Genomic DNA, 25,314 nt, shown 5'->3' with positions numbered 1-25,314 from the left:
GGCTACTTTTTTTATTGGCAGAGACAGAATCAGGAAAGGGTTTGGAGTATACTGTGAAAACCCCTACAACTGCGACCACCCTAATCTCAGATGTGTTCAAATCCTTGCTATCTCATACCACCTGTAAGTTTTATCAACGCCCTCTCCTACTCCTTTTCTTGCATCAATGTTCCAGTTTCTCCGCCGAAAGCTATTCCACCTTTATTCTCTTCAAAACCCATCACTGAAATCCATCTCTCGACTCTCAAACTCAACAAATCAAACATTGTTTAAGGTCTCTTACCTCATGAGCTCATGTGGGCTTTCAAAAGAAGCAGCTCTGAAAGTTGCTCAAAAGATCAACTTTGAAACAGCAGAAAAACCAGACTCTGTCCTAGCTTTCTTCAGACACCATGATTTCACGAAAACCCACATCTCAAATATCATTACTAAATGTCCACAATTACTTTTATACAATCCAGACAAAACCCTAAAGCCCAAATTTGAGTTTTTCCTTGGTTTGGGGATTTCAGCGCCTGACCTTGGAAAGACCCTCTGTCTAGATCCATATATGTTGCAAGTGAGTTTAGAAAATCAAATCATTCCTACCTTTGATTTCCTTAAGAGCATTCATCACCCAACCAAAGGCATCATTGACGCCCTCAGACAGTCAAGATATATTCTTAAATATAATGCCCAAACAGTACTGGAACCCAATGTCACAACATTGCGAAATCATGGTGTGCCTGAATCCAGGATTTTCAAACTTATCTTGTCACATCCTAGAGCGGTGGGGCTAAAATCTAATCGTTTTAGTGAGGTTGTTATGGCGGTTAAGGAAATGGGGTTCCATCCGTCAGGTTCATTATTTGTAGCAGCTATCATCGCAATGTCAGTGATGAGCAAATCGACCTGGGAACGAAAATTGGAGGTCTATAGGAGCTTTGGCTGGACTAATGATGCAATTCTTTCAGCATTCAAAAAGCAACCCGGGCATATGATCACATCGGAGAAGAAGGTTAAGAGGGTGATGGATTTCTTTGTCAACAAAATGGATCGGAAGCCATCATTTCTTTCGAAGCACCCTAATTTTCTTTTGCTTAGTTTGGAAAAGCGGATTCGTCCTAGATGTTTGGTTTTGCAAGTTTTGATGTCAAAGAACATCCTTAAGAAAGATTTAAAGCTGTCCAGCGCATTGGTAATGGCTGAGAAGGAATTCATGGAGAAGTATGTGACCAAGAATAAAGAGAGAGTTCCAGAAATACTGAGTGTGTACCTAGGTAAGACCGCAGATATAGGATTAGACATTGGATCTAAAGAATCAGATGCGGTGCAGAAATTGTAAAATGTTGATATGAAAGTGCTAAGACGATGCACATTTTCTATATGGTACTAATTGCTACTCAACAATTTAGTTTTATTTTGTTGTTGTACCACTAGTTTTAGTTCATTGGCGGCAATGCTTATTATATTTTTCAACTCCTGTTCAAAGACTTTCATCTGATAGAGTCATAGAGATTTGGACGGGCTGTTAATAGTTATTTTGTGTGGACTCTACACTCAGTTTGGAAGAGTTTTGGCACTTTCACTTGGGGTCAGTTTTGTTGCACGTAGTTGCCTTGTAGAGATTCAACATGTGTAATAATAGTGTAAGTAGCCCCTTCTTAGAGTAGTGGTAAATTATGTTTGGTTGTCAACTGAAGTAGTTCCCAGGTGTGGAGTGTCACCACCAAAATAAGGGGGCAGTAGATGTCTTATTTCCAATATATATGGAGAGAAGAGTAGAGGACCAAGTCCCAAGATTCTACGAGCAAAAAACCACTTTTTTGAACTACTTTAATGGGGGACAGAAGTCATACCACATGGTCAGATGAGGAAGAGACAAGGCAAGTAGTTTCCTAGTAGTTTGAATCAGAACATTCTACCAAACACCACTAGTAGATGATGTGGCACCCCAAAACCAGTCAAAACACGGTTAGTAAACCCCAGAAATTGTGCAACAAACAAACCCTCGGCAAAATGTAGAAAGATGAATCTTGACTGATCATCGTGAATGTGATTATCTAAACTGCAGTGCTTCTGTCTTCTCATGTTTTTCTCTGTTTGAAGTCACCAAAGCCAAAGGTCACTATGCGTGTAGCACAATCCACTTTTAGCACGTTGATTATTTTTCTTGTGCTCTTAAATGCTCTTTTTTCTGAGGCTGGGTATGTTCTCCCATAGTCCCATTATGATGTTCGAAATATAGTCGGTCCATGTGTTAAGAAGTTCCATCCACATTGCCGAACTTGGTTTTGAACATCAAACTAAGCACAATAGCACATTTGAATTTGTTACGAGAAATTATTTGGGTGGTCACAAAATGATATAGCTTCTTGTTTTTTTATATATATTTCAGTGTTATGACAGTCCAAAAGTCATTGACAGATACCGAAGAATCCAAAAGTCATTGACAGATAACTGGGAGTCAAAATACTGTTATCTGGGCAACACCTTCGCACTTGCTGGTTTGAGTTATCAAGAGGTGAACATGGTGAGATGTCCTGAAGAGTACAACAGTTCTACTCATTTGAATTATTGCCATGTCAATTTCCACGAAAATGTTACCTTTTTATGAAATATTGTGATAGTCTATTTAAGCAAGACAAACCATTACAACACATTAGTAGAGGGGCAGAGATTGCCCCAAAACTAAAGTACTTCTCTATGGTCTGCCTTCACCAAAGAGTTTGTAATACCCTCAGCCTCTTTTAAGCAATGTTTAAATGGACTTACTCAAACAAGAACTTGCCAAGGTAAAACTGACTCAACCTGGGCGAGTAAATGAATCTGTTGGTAGGGCCAAACTGAGTTGCCTCCCTCAAGCAATGTTTTACCACGTACCCCTTGTCATCTTTGAATATTCCACCGGTACCCACTAGACCGGAATTTCCAAAGAGCAACCCTCAAAGTTCAACTTAATAGTTGAAGGCAGAACCAGCCTTTTCGCTTTAAACTGTATTCTCTTTAGATTTCAACCGAAGATTTTTCTTCTGGATTTCTTTTTAGAGTTTCGAAATCCTCAAGGTTTTCGATCGCCACTCTGATTCTAGAGAATAAATTGCTCGCCTACTCGTTACATTCCCGATTTTCTCGAGTTTGAAGAAACCAAAGAAAAGCGTCCTGTTACAAGCAAGTCTTTTTCTTGAATACTTGGATTTTTTTGATCCACTCAGCTCTAGTTGGCTCCAAATTGTTGTAACAAGATCGGAACGGATCTGGTCGCTCGTTCAAGGTAAAGCCCCCTCCCCCTCCTCTCTGCTTGATACAGTTTATTGATTAACAAGGTTTGGATTTGAGCTGTTGGAAGAAATAAATGCTTTTCGTGTCCGGTGGTGTACATTATCGATTCCCCGTGGGGTAGAACTACAAAATCAATGATCTAGCTTTTCTTTTTTCAAAAGACGTTTGATGGATCAAGAACCCAGAATCATCTAATCAAGGGGTTCATAACGGCATTTGGGCAGATTGGCTTGCAAACAAAGGTCTAGTGCAATCATTGATTTTCCTTTCTCCTCTTGAAATCGACATAATTATTTGAAGATCAGTACTCGTCACAGTGACTTCAGATTTCTATAATTTTATTTTGGTTCTCTATTGTGGGTTGGCTGCTAGCCCGTATATTCTATGATTTTTACCTTCCTTTCAATAAATCCCTTTGTTTACCCAACACAAAGATACCATCCAAATAATTAGCCTACAAAAAACTATTGAAATAGGAATGACTTTTTATTTTATGTTTTAACTTCCATTTCACGGCTACTGAGTGAATGGTCAATATTATCTGATCAGTCCATTGGATGGGTAATTTGGATCAATGATAGTGTAGGCATCATAGCTAGTAGTTTTATTATTGAAACAGAATCCCCCGGAACTGTATCCAAGCATTCTATTTTCGGCTTCTATTGCTTTTCAGAATGTCTAAGATTATGATTCTATGTGATTTACTGCTGTGATAAGACTTGGGACTCATTTTTTTATTTTGTATGGCAAGACTTGGGACTCTTATTAATCAGCGGTTTTATGGATTCAAAACTTCTGATTCTATCGGCTTGAAAATTTTGCCTTGATGCCTTTTGCTTGTATGGTCATGGGGCTGTTTGGTGTCGAAAAACTTTGGTATATCGATCCTAGATACGAATCCTAACATATATACAAAGATATACTTCATCCAAGAGTCAGATCATTCTAGAACTGCAAGTTTACAGATCTGATCCATATCTGCACTCTATTTGAGCATCCCCTTATTCTTAGATCACTACTCCCCTCTCCTCCCATAAATTTTCTCAGATCAAGTGGTATCTGAGCGAATCCTTACTTACTGTATCCAAGAGAAACTTACTTTATCCAAGAGTCAGATCATTCTAGAACTGCAAGATTACAGATCTGATCCATATCTGCTCCCTATTAGAACCTAGTGCCTAGATTTCCCTACATGACATTGTTAGAACAATCTGAAAATGTTAGTGTAGTATATATAGACTTGAGAGCGGAAAATTTTAGCTTCGTTTTTTAACAAAAATCATCAATATAGAAGTTAAAATGATGATCACCATTTCAAAAAAAATGATGATTTACGTTGTATCCGGAAGCCTGGCATATTGTCACAATAAATAAGCAATTTTTGCAATATCATCATAATATTTTTGCAACATCACAGACACCAAAACAAAGTTAATATAAAAATAGAGAAATAATAGATGCACTCCCATGATTTGATAACAGCATTTCTACTCTTTATCTCAAAGCACTCTGATTGGATGTTGATAGCCTTTTAGGACTCTAAACTGCCTCTAACAATTGATCAGAAAAGTTCAAAAAGAAAGAGAGGAAAGAGTGCATTTATTAAACCAAGGGTGTAGACATATTAATGCAGGACGGGCACAGAAAAATCATTACACATGCAGCTCAGATACCACTTGTCTTTGTGAATTTTCCTTAAGCAATGTGTTGAGGATACTCATATAGTACTCTTAATCGACAATGATTATGACAAGATTTTTGCACAATCATATTTTGGTGGGTGGGATGAAAGAGATGTGTATCTCTTCTGTTAAATAGCCACATGGAGAATGGAGAATGGAGAAGAAGAAGAAGCCGTGAAGAGAGAACTGGAAATCCACGATAGAAGAGAGTCATTAAACCTCTCTAACTCACGCCCCAATTATATTTATACTTTATAATAAGAAAGTTACAGAAATACCCCTATTCATCTAACACTCCCCCTCAAGCTGGAATGTATATATCGTACATTCCTAGCTTGTTACATCTTTCAATTTTGCAGGTCCCAAAGCTTTGGTGAACACATCTGCAAGTTGATTGGCAGACCTAGTGAACATGGTGCAAATTTCTCCTCTTTGAATCCGCTGGCGAATGAAGTGACAATCCACTTAAATATGTTTGGTTCGCTCGTGAAAAATAAGAATGTTGGTAATATAAATAGCTGACCTGTTATCACAATACAACCGTGATGGTCCTGAAGGAGGAAAGCCAATTTCTGACAAGAAGGAACATAGCCAAATTAACTCTCCCGTCGGCTTCTGCACTAGATTTGGAGACAATATCTTGCTTTTTACTTCTCCAGGACACCATATTACCACCAACAAAAGTACAATAACCGATTGTAGATCTCCTGTCCACTGGAGAACCAGTCCAATCAGCATATGTGAATCCTTCTACTATCTCATGTCCATTTTTCTTAAAGCATAATCCTTTTCCTGGCGTGCCTTTCAAGTATTGAATAATCTGAAGTACTGCAGCCCAGTGGGATGTGTAAAGAGAACTCATAAGCCGACTGACCACTCCTACAACATATGAAATATAAGGTCGGGAAGATCGTCAAATAAATCAACTTTCCAACTAATCTCCTGTATCGGCCTGGATCCTCAAATAACTCTCCTTGTTCAGGAAGGAGTCTTACATTTGGGTCCATAGGAATAGATGCTCATAGAGCCTGTCTCCTCTAGAATATCTAAAGTGTACTTCCTTTGTGATAGGGAAAGACCATGTTTAGAGTGAGCAACTTCAATTCCAAGAAAATTTCTTAGAAGACCCAAGTCCTTTGTCGCAAATTCTTCCTGAAGGAAGATCTTCAATCTATGAATCCCGTCTTGATCATTTCCAGTAATGACGATGTCATCGACATAAACAATCAAGAAAACATATCAGGTACTGGAGTGATGGCTAAACACCAAATGATCAACCGTGCATTGTTTCATGCCAAAACGTATAACTGCACCACAAAAACGACCAAACCAAGCCTTCAGAAATTGCTTCAACCCATAGATAGCTTTCCTAAGGCGACACACTGATGAACCCATCTCCCCCTGAGCAACATACCCAGGGGGTTGCTCCATATACACTTCCTCAGTAAGGTCGCCATTTAGGAAGGCATTTTTCACATTCAACTGATAAAGTGGCCAGCCACGATTAACTGCAATAGAAATTAACACTCGTACGGAGGGTATTTTCGCAATCGGAGAGAAAGTCTCCTAGTAATGAACACCAAATGTCTGGGTGTAACCTTTAGCAACGAGTCTCGCTTTGAGACGCTCAGTGGTCCCATCAGGCTGATATTTAATAGCAAATACCCAACGGCCTGTGCACCAGAAGGTAAGGGAACAAGATGCCATGTGCTATTTGAGTATAGGGCATCCATCTCAGCATCCATTGTTGCCTTCCAGCCAGGATAAGCCAATGCCTCTGTAACTGATTTTGGAATAGAAAAGGAAGAAACACTAGAAACAAAAGATCGAAATTTGGTTGAAAGATGATCATAAGATACAAATTGTGAAATTGGATGAGCAGTCGTATGAGAACGAGTACGATTTGCAACCGGAGAGTCGGAGATAGTAATAGGATTACCTAAACCTTGATCATTAGACATAGAAAGAGAGTTGGCTTGTGGAGGAGATGGAGGCTGAAATACTTGCCTAGGACCACGGCTGTACATTTTCGTCACTAGCAAAGCAGTAACTGCTAGAGAATCTATCACAGGTTCTGCTGAGGAAGAATCCGTGATAGGTTTGGCGGAAAAGGAACCAGGAGTAGGGTTAATAACATCAGGTTCGGGCAGAGGGTAAACCGGTAAAGTAAACTCGGCGGCTCAGCCACAGCAACTTGAGAATCAGAGAAATAAGGAGTATCCTCGAAGAATGAAACATTAGTCGAAATAAACGTTTTGCGCAGGCGAGGACTATACCATTTGTATCATTTTTTATTTCGAGAGTAACCCAAAATGATACTTTTCTTAGAACGAGGGTCCAACTTATCCAGTCTCGGAGCTAACTTGTGAACAAAGCAAGTACAACCAAACACACGAGGTAGTAAAGAGAAAGGATTATCGAGAGGGTATAGGATAGAGAAGGGGGTCTGACCAGAAAGTACGGAAGATGGCAGGCGATTCCCTAGAAAACATGCCGTCAATACTGTGTCACACCAATAGACCTTCGGTACTCGCATTTGAAACATGAGTGTGCGAGTCATATCTAAAAGGTGCCTGATTTTACGCTCTGCAACTCTATTTTGCAGCGAAGAATAGGCACAAGAGGACTGATGAATAATACCGCGAGAGTCAAGGAACTGTGCGAAACCACTACTACGAGAAAAGTACTCCTTGGCATTATCAGTGCGTAAATAAGAGATAGAACATTTAAACTGATTTTCAATTTCAAAATAAAAACTAAGAAAGGCATTAAACACATCAGAATGTTCTTTGAGAAGAAACAACTATGTAGTACGAGAAAAATCATCAACAAATATAACAAAATACCGATAACCATATAGAGTAGTTCGTGCAGGTCCCCATACATCAGAATGAATAAGTTCAAACGGTCTGGACGACCATCGACAACCACGCAAAGGAAAAGACACTTGATGGTGCTTTACCAACTCACAAGACACATGAAAACGACTCAATAGACTTAATAATAAAAGGAGATTTCCGTAATTTGTCTGCAGGAGGATGACCCAGACAACAATGCCACTGATAAGCGTCAATAGAAGTGCAAAGTGCAGCGCCAGTAGGTACGGAGTCTAGGTAATATAAGCCTCCCATCTTAAGGCCCAAGCCAATCCTCGACCCAGTCTATAGATCCTGAAAAGTGCAATAAGAAGGAAAGAATGAAACATCAAAGATTGTGTGAAGTGACGCACAGATAATAGGTTAACTGGAAAAGACGGAACATAAAGGACAGAGGATAATGAAAAACCACTAGAGAGAGGCACCACACCGACCTCAGAGACTGGTGATGTGGTCCCATTTGCTAATGTAACAGTACGAAGCGCAGTAGAAGGTGCCGATTGGAAAGAGGTAATAAGTTGAAGATTATCAGTCAAATGATGCGACGCTCCTGAATCAATAAGCCAGGATTCAGAGGATGGACGAGAAAGGAAATAAGACGAGCTACCTAGCTGGGCAAAGGTAGCAGTAGGCTGCTTGCCTCTATCATGTAGGCGCACAAGGTCCGCATATTCAGCACGGCTGACTACCATCTGATCAGGAGGCAGTGCATGGACAGGAGTAGCAAGAGCAGAACCAGAGCCATCAGATGTAGCAACCGAAGCAGTAGGCCTCGAAGGGCGAAGCTCTGGGTGCAAGTCATAACAGTAATCAATGCTGTGTCCCTACAATCAACAGTGGGTACAAAAGTGAGACCCATGACCACGACCATTCCAAGAGTCCCAACCACGGCCACGTCCACGGACATCCCGACCGCGGCCACCTCGCCAACTACCACGACCACCATCAGTACCGTAAGAGGTAACATTGGCAGAGCTATCAAGAGTAGTATTTGTGGTCGAAAGAGCCCTCATACGCTGAACCCGAGAAAATGTCTCTTGAAGTGATGGTAAGCTACCAGAACTGCAAGAAATCAGGCCTTGAAGAATCCAGATATCGAACGACGCGCCATTCCTCCTGGCGGCGCTTAATGGACAACTAGATCGACAGTGAAGGGCATTAGCACATCCAATTGCTGGCAAAGAGCCTGATATGGATTGAAATGCTCAAAAAGAGACAGGTCACCACGCTGAAATCCTAACCAGTCAGAGAACAGGTCACACAATCGGGTGACATTAATCAGCACCAGAATATAAGGTTCCACCATACTCCCAAACTTCCCTGGATGAGTCAAGAAACATCATATTTGCTGCTACCTGAGAATCCATACAACTCCAAAGAAAGGATCTAACCACAACATCCTCCTGTTCCCATCTCTCAAAGGTGGGATCCTTGGCGGCTGGAGGAGCACTCTCTAGAAGTCGTACTTTACCACGACCAAGTAGGTAAGTACGTACGACCAGCCTCGAAGGAGGACAATTCTTCCCATCCAGTTTAATCGAGGTCATCTGTAAAGGGGCCTCTGCATGAGAATAACTAGGTGTCGAAGAAGAAGAAGCCCCATCAATTTTCAAGGGAGTCATTGACGGCAAGGATGTCTCAGAGGGTTCCATAAACAATTACTGAATGGGATAAACAACGAATAACAAAAGGAAAAATGAAGTCAAGGTCAACCAAGTCACCAACCACCACCTAACAGGCCACCACAAATATAATCGAATCACAATCCCAACAAACTACAAGCATCAACATAAAGAGAATACCACCACGGAGCACAAAAAAAGAGAAACGGCAAACACAATCCACCAAGAACCAGCCACAATCACGAAGCAACCAATCATCAATCCACCAACATTACTAGTAAGCATCAAACCACCGATACCACTACCACCAACCAGCAATCACAACTACGACAAATCAATCCGAAAGAACAATCAATCCCACACACCATTCACAGAAACCATCAATATCATCAAAACAACAGGGGCTCACAAAGAGAATCGATCACCAATCACAATATACCAATTATCACCACCAACAAACAACCATTAATATCACCAAGAATACGACAGAACCTCCAAACTACCTAGAAACAAGCAAGAAACAACTATCAGTCTACACGGCAGTCATAAAAGGTTCGTGGGTGGAGATCGTGGGTGGAGAAAAGAAACGAACACGACTTAGAAGGGTTGTGGGTGGAGAAAAGAAATGAACACAACTCAGAAGGGTCGTGGGTGGAGAAAAGAAACAAACACGACTCAGAAGGGTAAGAGGAGGGATGAGTTGGGGGGCTGGGGGTTTTCCGAGACAGGGATGGGGACTACGGCAACAAGGGTATGGGGTGGGGGATTTACGGCAAGGGAGAAGGGGGGGTTTACGACAGAAAAAAAAGAGAGGTGGGTGGGGGGGGGGGGTTACGGCAACACATGGTTAGGTTAGGATAGATTAAATTAGGGTTAGGTTGGGGTTAGGGCTGATTAGGGTGAGGAAAGAAAAGGAAAAATAGAAAAGAGGAAAAAAAAAGATGTCTTAATCTACCATGGCTATGATACCATGTTAGACAGCCACAAGAGAATGGAGAATGGAGAAGAAGAAGCCGTGAAGAGAGAACTGGGAATCCACGAGAGAAGAGAGTCGTTAAACCTCTCTGACTCACGCCCCAATTATATTTATACTTTATAATAAGAAAGTTACAGAAATACCCCTATTCATCTAACACCTTCACGCTTGGAAATTAGTAAATTGATTCTCTGTAACATAAGTAGAGTTATGGGTTTGCTTTAGAAAAAGGAGGGAGGGAGGAGGGATTGAGCTGTCAAGATCCTTGCTACCTACTCTCGTAATTCATCGATCACACTGGCAATCTAATATATGACCATAGGATCTAACAAGACATGGGTTATAAAGTGGGGGCATTTCCTTGATGTTTCCGGTCTCTGATTTGGGTGCCTGAATGTAATTTCCCAACTTAGTACCAGGGTTGTGGGTACGATCCCCCATGGAATTTCAGGATTGTAGCGAGCATTTGAGACCTTTTTCATGGGGTTTAGATCAGCTAGAACTGCTGATTTCTTTGGGCAGCATTGGGTTCCTATCAGATTGGATCTAAGTGCAAAGTCCATCTAGAAATGTCAGTGGACAGATGGTCTGACGGATCCAAAGGGTCTGGACTGAATTTGATTGGAATTAAGGCACGGCATCTTTGCTAATTTTCTGCCCCTAATCTTCTTCCTAAAAGTTATATTTTCCAACTTTTATATCTGGTTCCTATTCTAGGGGTTTAATCCCGAATCATTCTTTGATAATTTTCTGTTGAACCCCGTTAAAACTATGTTCATAAGCACATCTGATAAGGTTATAAGCATGTTACAATTGGTGGAAACAATGAGGCATGGCTGTGTTCAGGTACTCATTTGTTCTGATTTTCTAAATAACAGTGTTTTGGTATATGTATTTGTTATGATTTTTGTTTATTGTTTGTGGTTTTGTTGGTTATCTCATTTATATTTCAGAATGTTTTCTTTAGAAAATCTTCAAATATTTCATAATATCTTGAGTTCTTTAATGATTTTATATGAACTTGGTCATAGATGAGTAGAAGTTTTTTGGGTTTTCCCCTTTGTTTTTTTTGAAGATGAAGCAAAATTTTGTTAATGAAGAGGAGACCGAGATGGTCATACAAGGCGGGTTTCCCCTCTGTGCAACTAGACTTTCAGTTTCAGACGCTTGTCATGGATTTTATTGTTTGTGGTTTTGTTGGTTATCTCATTTATATTTCAGAATGTTTTCTTTAGAAAATCTTCAAATATTTCATTATATCTTCTGTTCTTTAATGATTTTATATGAACTTGGTGACAGATGAGTAGAAGTTTTTTGGGTTTTCCCTTCTTTTTATTTTTATTTTTTTTATTTTTTTGAAGATGAAGCAAAATTTTGTTAATGAAACTATCAGAAGAGGAGACCGAGATCGTCATACAAGGCGGGTTTCCCCTTTGTGCAACTAGACTTTCAGTTTCAGACTCCTGCCATGGATTTTCTTGGCTAGCAGCCCTTCTCAGCATGTTTAGGTCTGTTCATGGCTGTGAAAGTGGATGGTCTAGTGAACATGTCACTTTCTATGGTTGTAGTGCACATGTCACTTTTATGGTTGTGGTGATGCTTCTGGGACATTGTATGGTAATCTTTATATTCAAGTGTATGGGACTAACATAGCTGCTCTTTTCAATAGTGGACTTAGCTGTGGAGATTACTATGACATCAAATGCCTGAACGACCCCAAAAGGTGTCCTCTAGTTAAAAAAAGGAGCAGCTTTCTCTAGTGTATTTATGACTACTATTTTACACACGAGGTGGTTGTCCCAAGTAAAAAAAGAAGGGGCCAATATATCATTTTCTGTAGATAGTAAACTTGTGGACATGTAAGCATGGTTTTAAATTTTGGTTTCAGTACCGATTTCGGACTAATTGAGGAGAAGATGAGAAAGCACCGCTTAAAATGGTTTGGGCATATCCAACGTAGGACTTTGGATGCTCCAGCCAGTGAGAAGAAGTGACTCGTGCCAGATTGATGGAGTAAAAAGAGGTAGGGGCAGATCGAAAACAATTTGAGTAGAAACAATGAGGAAAGACTTGATGGCTAGGCTAGGAACATAACAGAGAACATGACCTTGGATAGGAGATAATGGAAGAAATTGATCCATGCAGACGAACCCAATTACCATCAGGATTAGACGTAGTCAATTTGAGTCAGGTAGATCCTTTAACCTTCATGAAAATTTTCTAAAGGATTCATTAGCGGACCCCAACTAGTTTGAGACGAAGGCTTAGTTGAGTTGAGTTGAGTTATTCCGGTTTCAGACCTCATTGAAACCGAAATTTAAAAATAGAATTTTAATTATTACAAAATTTTGGCTGAAATTACCGTCAAAATTTCAGGAAAATAATAAAAAATTAAAAAAAGAGATTTTTGTCGAACTTCCTAAAATTTCAGACGAAATTTCAGAAAAAATGAAATTTCGTCCGAAATTAAGTACTGTTTTGTGCAGGGATGGAGCTAGGAATTTGGCTCCTGGGGGCAAACAAAGGTTGTCACATAATAAAATGGCCAAAATTAAAATGAATTGACATACCTCAAAGTTCCACATACAATCAAAACGAAACCTAAAGTTGAAATTCCTTGCACCAAAGTTCTACTTTCGAGTATTCACAGAATAAATCTTTTTTTTTTTGGATAGGTAAGCTGGGGTTAGGCAGGACCCCCACCAGATGTATTAGATAAAATGAAAGGATATACATGAAGCTTGAAGAAGCAAACCCTCTACATGCAGAGGGGACCCAACAAAGGAAAGGGCCAGAGAGAGGACCCAACCGAACACAAATAAAACAGAAAGGGAAAACAATAAGAAGAAGAAAATTAAAACAAACCAAAACAAGGAGGATAATCCCAAAAACAGAAGGCAAAGCATAAAGCCAAAAAATACCAGATCCAAAATTACACCCTCCCAACCTCCATAGTTAGCCAAATTTCAATGGCCGCTTAGATATGGATGGAAGAATGCAAGAAGGGGAGGGGCGAAGGAGAAGAGTAGGGCGGCAAACCTTTCTTGTCTTTCTTTTTTAGAACCTTTTGCCATTGATTCTCCTCAATTGAATTGTCCAAATCATCCCCATCTTCTTCATTTCCACTTAGGGCGGCAAACTTGTTCCCCTTGGGAGGTAGGATGAGACTTAACCGATTTCCGTTTAACTGAGAAGAAGAAGATCTAGCATAGATTATTGATTTACCATACGATGTTGGGGGTCCACCAACATCAGCAGGGTTTAAAGCCTTAGTTTCAGCATCAGCAGTGACTTTGATTTTTGGTTTCCAAACAAGCTTGCTGGAGGGTTTCTGAATTTCTGAATATAGGTTGCAATTGTCTGTACTATGACTAAAATCTTTGCAGTGAATGCATGGCGAAGGCTTCCAGTCATATTCGACAAGTTGAATATGAATTCCAGTAGGGGATTCGATTATAATGGATTCTGGGAGCTTTTTCTCAACATTAACCTTAACACAAACTCTCGCATACATCAAATGAGAGGCTTCTGCTGTGTGCGAATCCATGTAGAGAGGCAGTCCAAATCTGCTAGCGATCTTGCTTAACCCTCTATGGGTCCAGAATTTGAGATGGAGCCTGGGGAATTTTATCCAAATTGGGATCTCAGTTAACTTAGCTCTTTCCAACTTCACCTTCTACGACCATTTTTGGATGAATTTGAAAAGAAAGAACCGTTCGTTTAGAGCAAATAGCTTGAAATCACCCATGAGATTCCATTTGCGCTGGAGGAAGTTTTTGAGAGAGATGAAGTATGGTCGTTTACCAGGAAAATAACCAATGAGAGTATCGCTCCATTTCTGCTCGACCTCATCAAAATCATCATCTTTAAGAACCACTTTTACTTCATCCAAATCGGGATCATCTTGATCAAAGAAATCCAGGGCAGTGGGGATTGAGGGAGGGTCTTGAATCGTGAATAATTTTTTCCAAGGGGATGAGACCCCACCAGGAACCACCATGCTTGAGATACACTTACAGAGCAGCCACGTAATTCAACTGATTCAGAGCAGGGGTATAACAGAGCAGCACGAGCCAAAAGCAAGCCGCATTGGATGAAGGATTATGTGGAGAATTAGATTGTCAATAATGAGAGTTAGGATAGAGTTAATTACTTCCTTAATGAAGTGTGTAACTAATCAGATAGATGTAACAAACTGATGATGACGTTCTCTTATAAAGAGACCACTCTATCAGAAAAGGGTAACAAGAAAATATTCTCTCATATCTCTGCTCTTTTCTTTTCCCGCCTCTGATTTTCTTCTTCTTCTTCCTCTAGACTCCTCTGTTTTGGACAGAAAACCAGATTGGATTTCACCAAAACCAACTGGACTCTATCATTGGTGCTTTCATTGATTCACTTCCACGATCATGGCGGAGAATACTCGAGCACAAGCAATGATCGATGAGCAGCTCAAGCTCCATCAACAACAGCTCAATGAGTTACGATTAACTCAAACTCAACAGCATGACGAACTCGTCAACATGATCAAGCAATTACAAGTTCGACCACCGTCTTCTGCCTCGCTTCGCCCTACGGGAGACGCTCGCTCTGCCAGTAATTCGGATGATGGTATTGTTCCAATTTCCCCAAATTTTATCAAATTTATTCGTATGGATGTTCCTCAGTTCGATGGTTCCGATCCAATCAGTTGGTCAGTCAAGGTAGAACAGTTTTTCAACTATTATTCTACCCCTGAGGATCAACGACTGCTTATCAGTTCTTTCCACCTTGAAGGCCCTGCCCTTTCTTGGTTCCAATGGGCGAAATCTAATAACCTCCTCAATTCCTGGAAAGGATTTCTTGATGCTATCCAATTGCGATTTGGTCCTTCGTTGTATGTGGATCACAAAGGCGAACTCGCGAAAATCCATCAGATCACCTCCGTCGAGGACTATCAATTGCGATTCGAGGAGCTCTCCACCAAGGTTACTGGCTTACCCGAATCATTCCTTACCAGTTTCTTTATTTCGGGTCTAAAACCAGATCTCAAACGTGAACTAATGGTTTTACAACCAAGTTCCCTTATCCAAGCTATGTCCTTAGCAAGGATATATGAACAAAAGTATGACGACATGAAGAAATCATGGAAACCACCGTGGACTAAACCAGTGGGTAGTGGTTTAGGTTTATTACCCACACCTGCAATTCCACCACTGAAACCCCTTACGGACTCGCCATTGCGTCAACTTCCAGTTCGCACGCGACAATTAACAAAGGAGGAAATGTGGTCCAAACGAGACAAAGGGATTTGTTACTTCTGTGATGAGAAGTATAGTCCCGGACATGATTGTCGTAAAAGATTATATCAGATGGCTGCCATTGATGATGAATTCGATCATGTGGCTGATATCAACATCGACGATCCAGTACCGGAGGTTCAAGATTACACACCATGGGAAAAATCTGCCGAAATTAGTTTTAACGCCCTCGTTGGACAACAAACTCCGAGTACTATTCGCGTTACAGGGGTAAGCTCTAATCGTTCCCTCCATGTGCTAATTGATAGTGGCTCCACTCATACTTTTGTAAGGGAAAGAGTAGTAAACTCATTGAATTGGCCAATAATTCCAATCTCTCCTTTCAAAGTTTTAATTGGGACTGGAGAGTCTCTCGCTGTTATGGACTGTCTGGCCACAAATAAGTTTTTTGCTAAATTGACTAAATGTCAGTTCTGTCAAGCCCAAATAGACTATTTGGGCCATTTGGTATCAGGCAATGGAGTCCAACCCGATCCAAATAAAGTCCAAGTTTTGCTCGAGTGGCCACCACCCGTAACCCTGAAACAATTGCGTGGGTTCGTGGGGCTCACAGGGTATTATCGCAGGTTGGTGAAGCATTATGCTACGGTGGCTTCTCCCTTAACTAATCTACTTAAAAATGATGCTTTTTCCTGGAACCCAGAGGCCCGATCTGCTTTCGATTCTCTGAAATCGTTGTTGACCCAGGTCCCTGTATTGGCCTCACCAGATTTTTCCAAGGAATTTGTTTTAGAAACAGACGCTTCAAGTATCGCCATCGGAGCCGTGTTGATGCAGGACAAACATCCTATTGCTTACTTTAGCAAAAAGATGTCACCTACCATGTCCCTTGCCTCTGCCTATGTCAAAGAATTATTTGCCATCACTGAAGCAGTTAAAAAATGGCGTCAATATCTGTTGGGCCGAAAATTCACCATTTATACCAACCATCACAGCTTAAAAAATCTGATGGCTCAGGTAATTCAGACTCCTGCACAACAACAATACCTTTGTAAGTCACTAGGTTACAATTATGCAATCGTGTACAAATCGGGAAAGGACAATATCGCGGCAGATGCTCTCTTCAGAATCGAGGAAAGTTTACCAGATTCAAAGCCACATTCAAGTTTGTCCCAATTAATGGCATTGTCCAGCCCAATTTTTGACATCACCAGCCAACTTCAGTTGGAAAACAATATTGATTCTGAACTGCGAGCAAAACGAGCTGAAATTGAACAAGGAAAAGCTTCTTTGGCATTTTCACTTCGAAACGGTTTCATCCTTCATAATCATAGATTGTTCATCGGCTCAAACTCACCACTGCCAGTTCCACAACAAATTTGGGAAGACATTGCGATGGACTTCATCAATGGCTTACCCCCTTCAAATGGATTCACTGTCATCTTGGTGGTCATTGATCGGCTTTCAAAATATGCCCATTTTGGAGCACTTCCTTCATCTTATACTGCTGTTAAAGTAGCAAAGCTCTTCACTGACATCGCTGTCAAGCTCCATGGCATACCAAAAACAATTGTATCAGGCAGGGACCCAATCTTCACTAGCAAGTTTTGGCCAGAGATATGGAAATTAAGCGGCACCACTCTTACCATGTCATCTGCATATCAACCACAAACGGATGGTCAATCTGTGGTGTTAAATCGCTGCCATGAGCAGTATCTGCATGCATTCTCTCAAGACAATCCTAAACATTGGCAGGCGTCCTTGCTATGGGCCGAATATTCATATAACACTTCATTTCACAATGCCATTAAAATGACACCATATGAAGCAGTTTATGGCCGACAGCCTCCGACAATTCCTTCATATATGCAAGGATCCTCTCGAGTAGAAGCCGCCGATGAAGAACTGACACAAAGAGATACTATTCTGACTCGGCTCAAAACTAATCTTATTCGCGCTCAATCACGAATGAAGTCTTTGGCCGATCAGAAATGCACTGATAAACAATTGGAGGTTGGTAGTTGGGTCCTCTTAAAGCTTCAATCATATAGACAACTTTCTGTTGCTACAAGATCTTCCCAGAAATTGAGTAAACGGTTTTACGGACCATACGAAATTGAGCCCAAGGTGAGTAATGTTGCATACAAATTGAAACTTCCAGGTGGTAATCGCATTCACCCTGTTTTTCAAATTTCCCTGCTCAAGCAGTATTATGGTCCTACTCCAAATGTTGTTTGTGACTTACCATCCCAAGGTGTCGCCAATCAGCCCCTCATTTCACCTTTGGGAATTCTCAGCACACGAACTATCTTACGGGATAATAAGGCTGTTCAACAGGTTCCAGTTCAGTGGACAGGGTTACTACCCGAGGATACTTCGTGGGAAGATATTAAGTCACTCCAAACTGATTTTCCCCATTTACACCTTGAGGACAAGGTTGATTTTCAAGGGGTAGGCAATGATACACTTACAGAGCAGCCACGTAATTCAACTGATTCAGAGCAGGGGTATAACAGAGCAGCACGAGCCAAAAGCAAGCCGCATTGGATGAAGGATTATGTGGAGAATTAGATTGTCAATAATGAGAGTTAGGATAGAGTTAATTACTTCCTTAATGAAGTGTGTAACTAATCAGATAGATGTAACAAACTGATGATGACGTTCTCTTATAAAGAGACCACTCTATCAGAAAAGGGTAACAAGAAAATATTCTCTCATATCTCTGCTCTTTTCTTTTCCCGCCTCTGATTTTCTTCTTCTTCTTCCTCTAGACTCCTCTGTTTTGGACAGAAAACCAGATTGGATTTCACCAAAACCAACTGGACTCTATCAGCTTGCTTCAGGATTAGCATCTCCCAGTTTTTGAGTTTCGGTTTTCTCTTCTTCATAGTTTTTGCTAGGGACACAAATTGGTTGGAACTTCAGGTCAGAAGGTTTCTCCTTTGAGGGTGTAATCTCAGAAGAAGAATCGAGGATTCTCGGGTCATGCAAAGGAACAGGGGAGATCTTATCAGAATAGCTGGAATTGTCCCTTTCCAAAAATTTTTGGCGGGTTTGAAGAGGAACTTCTCTCTGTCCTTCCATAGGAGAAGGTTTTGAAAGCACAATAGTAATCATGGGGTCTACTAATCGGGGTAAGGTACTAACAGCCGACGAGCCCACCTGATTATTCTTTTCAGAGATAACAGGGATAGCGTTATCCAGAGGGCTTTCACGGAATAAATCTTAGTATAAGTCTTCTAGTAATACCTTCAAATACATTGGGAGCATCTTAATAACTATACCCAACTTCTCTTGCACATGAACTCAACATAACACCAACTCCATAGCCTATATCATCAATCAATAACAAAAGAAGAAATTTTGGAAAAAATTTCTTTTCCAGACTTTTCCAATAAGTTCTCTGAATCCAAACATGGCCAAAATCAGATTAAGGGGTTTTTCTTGAACCTGAATTAAGGGGGTTTCCTTTTTTTTTTTTTTCTGGAGACACAATCAGATTAAGAGAAAAACAAGGAAAGATTAAGAGACAGAGGAAGAGATTGAATTTTGCAACTTTCCCTAAAAAATAGAAACTGATTTGGGTTTAGTAAATCCGGTTTTGAAAAAAGACAAAAAAGGGCCCCTTTAATAGAAAATTTGAAATTTAGAAGGGGGCAGAGGGTATAAAAGTTAATTTACTAGGAAGAATTTTTTCTTTTTTTTTTGTTGACAGTTCTTAGGGGGGTTACAGGGGCATGTGCCGCTCCTCGCCCCCCTTGGATCCTTCTCTGGTTTTGGGTATGTGTGATTTCGGTTTCCGTCTTGGCCGAAACCTGAAATTTCGGATATTGGTCAAAATTTAAAACCATGCATGTAAGTATACTAAATAAGTATACTATGGGCAAATTATTGGATGATCTAAACCATTGATATGTTGAGTCTCGTAGATAGGTTATGCCCCAAAAATCGTCCCTATGGGATGATTCTAACCCTCCGACAAGGTATTGAAATCTTTACAGATCGGACGGTTAGGATCATCCTATGGAGAAGATTTTAGTGGCATGATCTGTATATGCTGGCGACCAATAAATGAATTGGTTAGAACACCCAATAAGAGGGGCACAACTATATATTTTTTAGGTAAGCCTGCTTAGGTGTGATGTTCAGAGAAGCAAGGAGGTTGGTGTATTTTTGCTTTAGGGAAGAGATTATGTTAAAGCTAAGAGCGTGTTTTGATTTCCGGAATCAGGAAACGGATTTGGTATACTAATGTCATTACCTTAGAAATGGAATGGGAATTTTTTTAATAAAAAATTCATTCCAACTCAGGCGTATTCAGAATACTACTACATCTTGGGGCAAAATTCAGATTCCAACATTTCCCCCCTTTAATTCTGCTCCTGTGTCATTTCCACCCCTTGATTTCTTGTTCATTTATTAGAACTAAATGCTAGAATCAGAATAAGATACCGATTCCGGCTATCCAAAGGCTGCATCAGGATAATCAGAATCAGGATTCAATTTCTATTCTGATTCTCCCTTAAACAGAATGAGAATCTGTTTTAAAAATAATTAAAATAAATCTAATAAAAATTCCATTCTGACAATGGTAGAATCAGAATACCACCTCTTGAGACGGGAAATAAATTTGCACCCTTTTCCTCCTTTTAATTCCGGCCCGGGTGCCAAACTGCCAATGTCACCCCTTGAATATGTTATTTTATCTTTAAAAATGCCGGAATCGAGAAGATTGGAATCAGATACCGATTCCGCTGCCTATTTGGCAATCCAGAGTCCAAACTCACCAAAAGGGTTTGGTCTTTGGTGTAGTGTATACTGTGAAAAGAAGAAGAGTTTTATACTTTTATGCCCAGCCTAATCTCAAACCTGTAAGTTCTATCTCTCACTCCTTTCTTGCATCAATGTTTCAGTATTTACGCAAAAAGTTATTCCACCTTTATGATTTTCAAAACCCATCTTTGAAATCCATCTCTCAACTCTCAAACTCCACAAATCAACCATCGTTTAAAGTCTCTTACCTCATCAACTCATGTGGGCTGTCACAAGAATCAGCTCTCAAAGTTGCTAAAAATGTCGACTTTGAAGCCACAGAAAAACCAGACTCTGTCCTATCTTTCTTCAGAACCCATGATTTAACCAAAACCCACATCTCAAATATCATTACCAAGTTTCCAACAGTACTTTTATCCAATGCAGACAAAACCCTAAAGCCCAAATTCGATTTTTTCCTTGGTTTGGGGATTCCAGCACCCGAACTTGCAAGGACCCTCTGCTTAAACCCATATATTTTGCGAATTAGTTTAGAAAATCATATCATTCCTGCCTTTAATTTCCTTAAGAGCATCCTTCACACAAACAATGACATCATCGTCGCCCTCAGACACTCAAGATATTTTACTCAATTTAGTTCCCAAACGGTAATGGAACCAAATATCACAACCTTGCGAAATCATGGTGTGCCTGAATCCAGGATTTTGAAACTCATAATGACAAATGCTAGAGCACTAGGACTCAAATCTGATCATTTTAGTGAGGTTGTCACGGAGGTTAAGGAAATGGGGTTCGATCCGGCAAGTTCATTATTTGTAATCGCGGTCATCGCATTGTCGGTGATGAGCAAACCGACTTGGGAAAGAAAATCGGAGGTTTTTAGGAGCTTTGGTTGGTCGGACGATGAGATTCTTTCAGCATTCAAAAAGCAACCCTGGTATATGATAACATCGGAGAAGAAGGTTAAGAAGGTGATGGATTTCTTTGTCAACAAAATGGATCTGAAGCCATCATTTCTTTCCAAACACCCACATCTTCTTTTGTTTAGTTTGGAGAAGCGGATTCGTCCTAGATGTTCCGTTTTGCAAGTTTTGATGTCAAAGAAAATCCTTAAGAAAGTTATCAATCTGTCCACCGCATTGAAATTATCTGAGAAGGAATTCATTGAGAAGTATGTGACCGAGAATAAAGACAAAGTTCCAGAAATACTGAGTGTGTACCAAGGCAAGACAGCAACTATAGGATTATACATTGGATCGAAAGAATCCGACGTGATTCAGAAATTGTAAAATGTTGATATGAAAGTTCCAGAAAGATGCACATTTTTCTGTATGGTACTAATCGCTGCTCAGCAATTCAGTTTAATTTTCTGTTAAAATACTAGTTCTAGTTCAATGGAGGCAATGCTTACTTTTTTTTTCCTGCATGATACTACTTTCTATTCAACAGTTTAGTTTAATTTGTTGTTGTACCACTAGTTCTAGTTCATTGGAGGCAATACTTCTTTTATTTTTCAACTGAAATTCGTAGACTTACTTCTAATGGATAATTGGATGCGTTGTTGATAGTCATTTTATATAGACTCTGCAGTCAATTTGGAAGTTTTTTTTAAAAATTTTACTTAGTAAAATGCAGTAAAACAATTCGTGAATGCCATAATCGAAATGCAATGCTCTTGTCTTATCCTCTGAGGATTAACTAAAGGTTGTTTTTCCAATCCGATCCTTGTAATAGAAATTCGTTGCACTCTCAAACTTAAACAGCTCAAGTCCTATAACATGGTTTTCTCATTTTGAAGTCACCAAAGCCGAAGGTCACTTATGCCTGTAGCAGCCAAATGTCACTGTGCCTGTAGCAAGGATCCAATTGTTGCATGTTGATTATTTTTTCTTGTGTTATTAAATGCACTTTTTCTGAGGCTGAGCATGTTCTCCCAAAGTCCCTTATGGTGTTCAGGATATTGTCAGTACAAGTGTTAAGAAGCTTCATCCATTTTGCTGAACCTGGTTTTGAACATCAAACTCACCACAATTGCACCTTTGATGTTTTAGGAGAAATTATTTGGGTTGTCCCAAAATGATATAGCTGCTTGGTTTTTTCTATACATTTCAACACCTTGGCAGTGGCTAGCGTGAGTTATCAATAGGTGAACATACGTGTCTTGAAGAGCACGGTAGTTCTACTTATTTGAGTTATTTCTATGTCAATCCATTAACATGTTTTATTTTTTATGAAACATTGTGAGATTATTGGAGAAAGACAAAACATTACAACATATTAGTAGAGTGCCAGAGATTGCCCCTCCACCCTCCACCCCCCAAACACAAACACACCCACCAAAAAAAAAAAGAAAAAAGAAAGAAAAAGTAGAGCACTACTATATAGGCTGCCTTCGTCGAAGAGGGACATGTATGCACGACACTCCAATCAATCCAATCGCCACTATATACCGATTACCACTAGTCATCCCAATATCCTAAACCGGATATCTAAGCCATTTCACTGGATGAAAAAGAAAGTTAAGGTCACAAGTGGGGGGTAAAAGACAGTACAACGTGGTCAAAATGGAGATCTTATCTTCAATGAAGGAGAAATTATCCGAATTACTGGACGGTTTTTGCTCGGATACTCTCCGGTTGGCCGGAAATTGAAAGGAACCTCGTCGGAAAGACACCGGAAAATCACCAGCTAGGGATGAGATCATCGAGGAGTACATCAATCTGATATTGAGAAAATCTAAGGAGGTGGAGGAAAAAAGGCCTGGCATGGAGGTAGTATCTGAAACCAATCTAGCGGAGAAATTGAACGAGCATGAAGTCCGGAACAGGAAGATGAAAATGTGTGTTCTCGACCCAATTGAAGAAGGAATACACCAGCCAGTGCAGGTCCCCCTAGAATGTACGTCAGCATACATCCTGGAACTGGTGGTGTGTACACCAAGAATGAGGCTTCAAACCATAAGACACCCCTGGAATGTTCGGAGGCTAAAGAAGTGTTGGCGAGTCAATGTATCGAATTGGAAGAGGAGGTAATTCCGGAAACAATGCAAGATTCCCTCGACATAGAAGTCCAAGACAAAATTAAAATTGTAATGTCAAAGGCTGGGGTATCTCTGAATGAAACTGAAGAATCTACAAACCTTGAAGCAACGTTGGATGAGGACAGGGCAGAAATGGCGGTAATTGGGAAAGATTTAGGGGTGAATTATGAGGAAGATGAAGAAGCTACTTGGAATATTCTTGATTCAAGCGAGGTAGGTCATGGATCAAAACCAGAAAAGAAAAGGGTCACACGAAAGGGGATTCGGAGATCCGGGCACTGAGGTGATCCGTGGTCTGTGGAAAGGGGGTAATAAAAAATGTTTTCCTCGTGAAGTTGTGCTTTTGGAATGTGAGGGGATTGGGGACCGATTGGAAGGTCAGAGCGGTGAAGGATCTCACTCATAACAGGAGAGTAGATCTCATCGCTTTGATTGAATTGAAGATTATGGGGGTCTCGGATTCTATAATCAACAAGCTTTGGGGCAGGAATAATAGGGATTGGATAGCGAAAGAAGCAGTGGGAATGGCCGGTGGGATCATCATCATTTGGAAGGTTGATTACCTAAGGGTGGAGGAGGTTATAATTAAGCGATTCTCTGTGTCTTTACTGGAACTTTCAATTGATTGGACAGAAAAATGGACGCTTATAGTTGTATGTGGGCCAGCTAAAGCGCGAGAAAAGAGTTTGTGGCCTGAATTTACGGAGATTAGGGAGCAGTGGCAAGGTCTGTGGGTCGTGGGTGGTGATTTTAACACAATTCGCTTCCCTGCGGAGAACAACAGACTGGCTACCATTACCACAAGCATGTGAAACTTATCAAACTTCATCAACGACTGTATGGTAGTTGATCTACCATTATAGCGAGGGGGGGGGGGGGGGGGGGGAGGGGGGAAGAGAATACACTTGGGCAAATAATCAGGAGAATCTGATCTTGAGTTGCCTTGATCGTATTTTGATTTTGCAGGAATGGGAAGATGGGTTCCCTCTGATGTATCAAAGAGCCCTGCCCAAACCAACCTCGGACCACAACCCTATACTACTGGAGATATCAAATTTTAATGGTGGTCCCCGACCATTTAAATTCAATCTTGCACTATGCGAGATCCCCATGTTTGAGGACAAGATTTCTTCCTGGTGGAATGAGGAGCACTCTGAGGGTTGGAAGGGATTCGTCTTGTTCAAGAAACTGAAACATCTTAAGACGCGTATCAAGGAGTGGCAAAAGACGGAAGATGAGGCGAAAAGATTCAGGAAAGATGAAATTATAGCATCCCTGGATACGTTGGAACGCAAGGAAGAAATCACTCGGCTGACGACAACCGAACACTTGGAGAGATTGGCTCTGATGGAGGAGCCTGAAGAAATCCTTAGAAGGGAGGAGATATCATGGAGATAGAAATCTTGCGCCACATGGCTCCAAGCTGGGGATCAAAACTCTAAATATTTTTTCCACGGAATGTCTGATGTCAGAAGGAGAATCAACACAATCAATTGCATTAGGGAGGGTGATCTTCTGGTGGAAGACAAGGAGACAATAAAAAATTAAATCATATCTTTTTTTTCTCTCAACTATTCAGGAAGGATTTTCACTGGAGGCCCAAGCTGGATGGGCTCGAATTCAAAACCATCTCACCATTGCAACAAACTGAGTTGCAGAGACCATTCTCGGAGGAGGAGGCGGAAAACACCATCTTTTCCATGGCAAAAGATAAAGCACCGGGCCTGTTGGCTTCCCCATTGCTTTTTACCAGAAGTATTGGAGCATCATCAAGGCGGATGTGATGGCCTTCCTCCAAGAATTTCACGAGCGTGGTATTATTGGGAAAGAAATGAACTCCACCT

The 25,314-nt window shown here is 40.6% G+C and overlaps 1 protein-coding gene across 1 annotated transcript; it reads left to right on the top strand.

Annotated features, from left to right (window-relative positions):
- LOC143887413 (transcription termination factor MTERF15, mitochondrial-like) lies at positions 1-1,458 on the top strand. Its single transcript, XM_077391501.1, has one exon. It carries the CDS (start codon positions 167-169, stop codon positions 1,322-1,324), a length of 1,158 nt encoding a protein of 385 aa, XP_077247616.1. The 5' UTR covers positions 1-166; the 3' UTR covers positions 1,325-1,458.
- The last annotated feature ends 23,856 nt before the right edge of the window (positions 1,459-25,314 follow it).

Source organism: Tasmannia lanceolata, unplaced genomic scaffold, assembly GCF_043159265.1.
Source record: "Tasmannia lanceolata isolate RefF3 unplaced genomic scaffold, GAP_Taslan_0.1 ptg000012l, whole genome shotgun sequence".
Lineage (NCBI taxonomy): Eukaryota > Viridiplantae > Streptophyta > Magnoliopsida > Canellales > Winteraceae > Tasmannia > Tasmannia lanceolata.
This window is presented reverse-complemented; position numbering and strand designations above follow the sequence as displayed.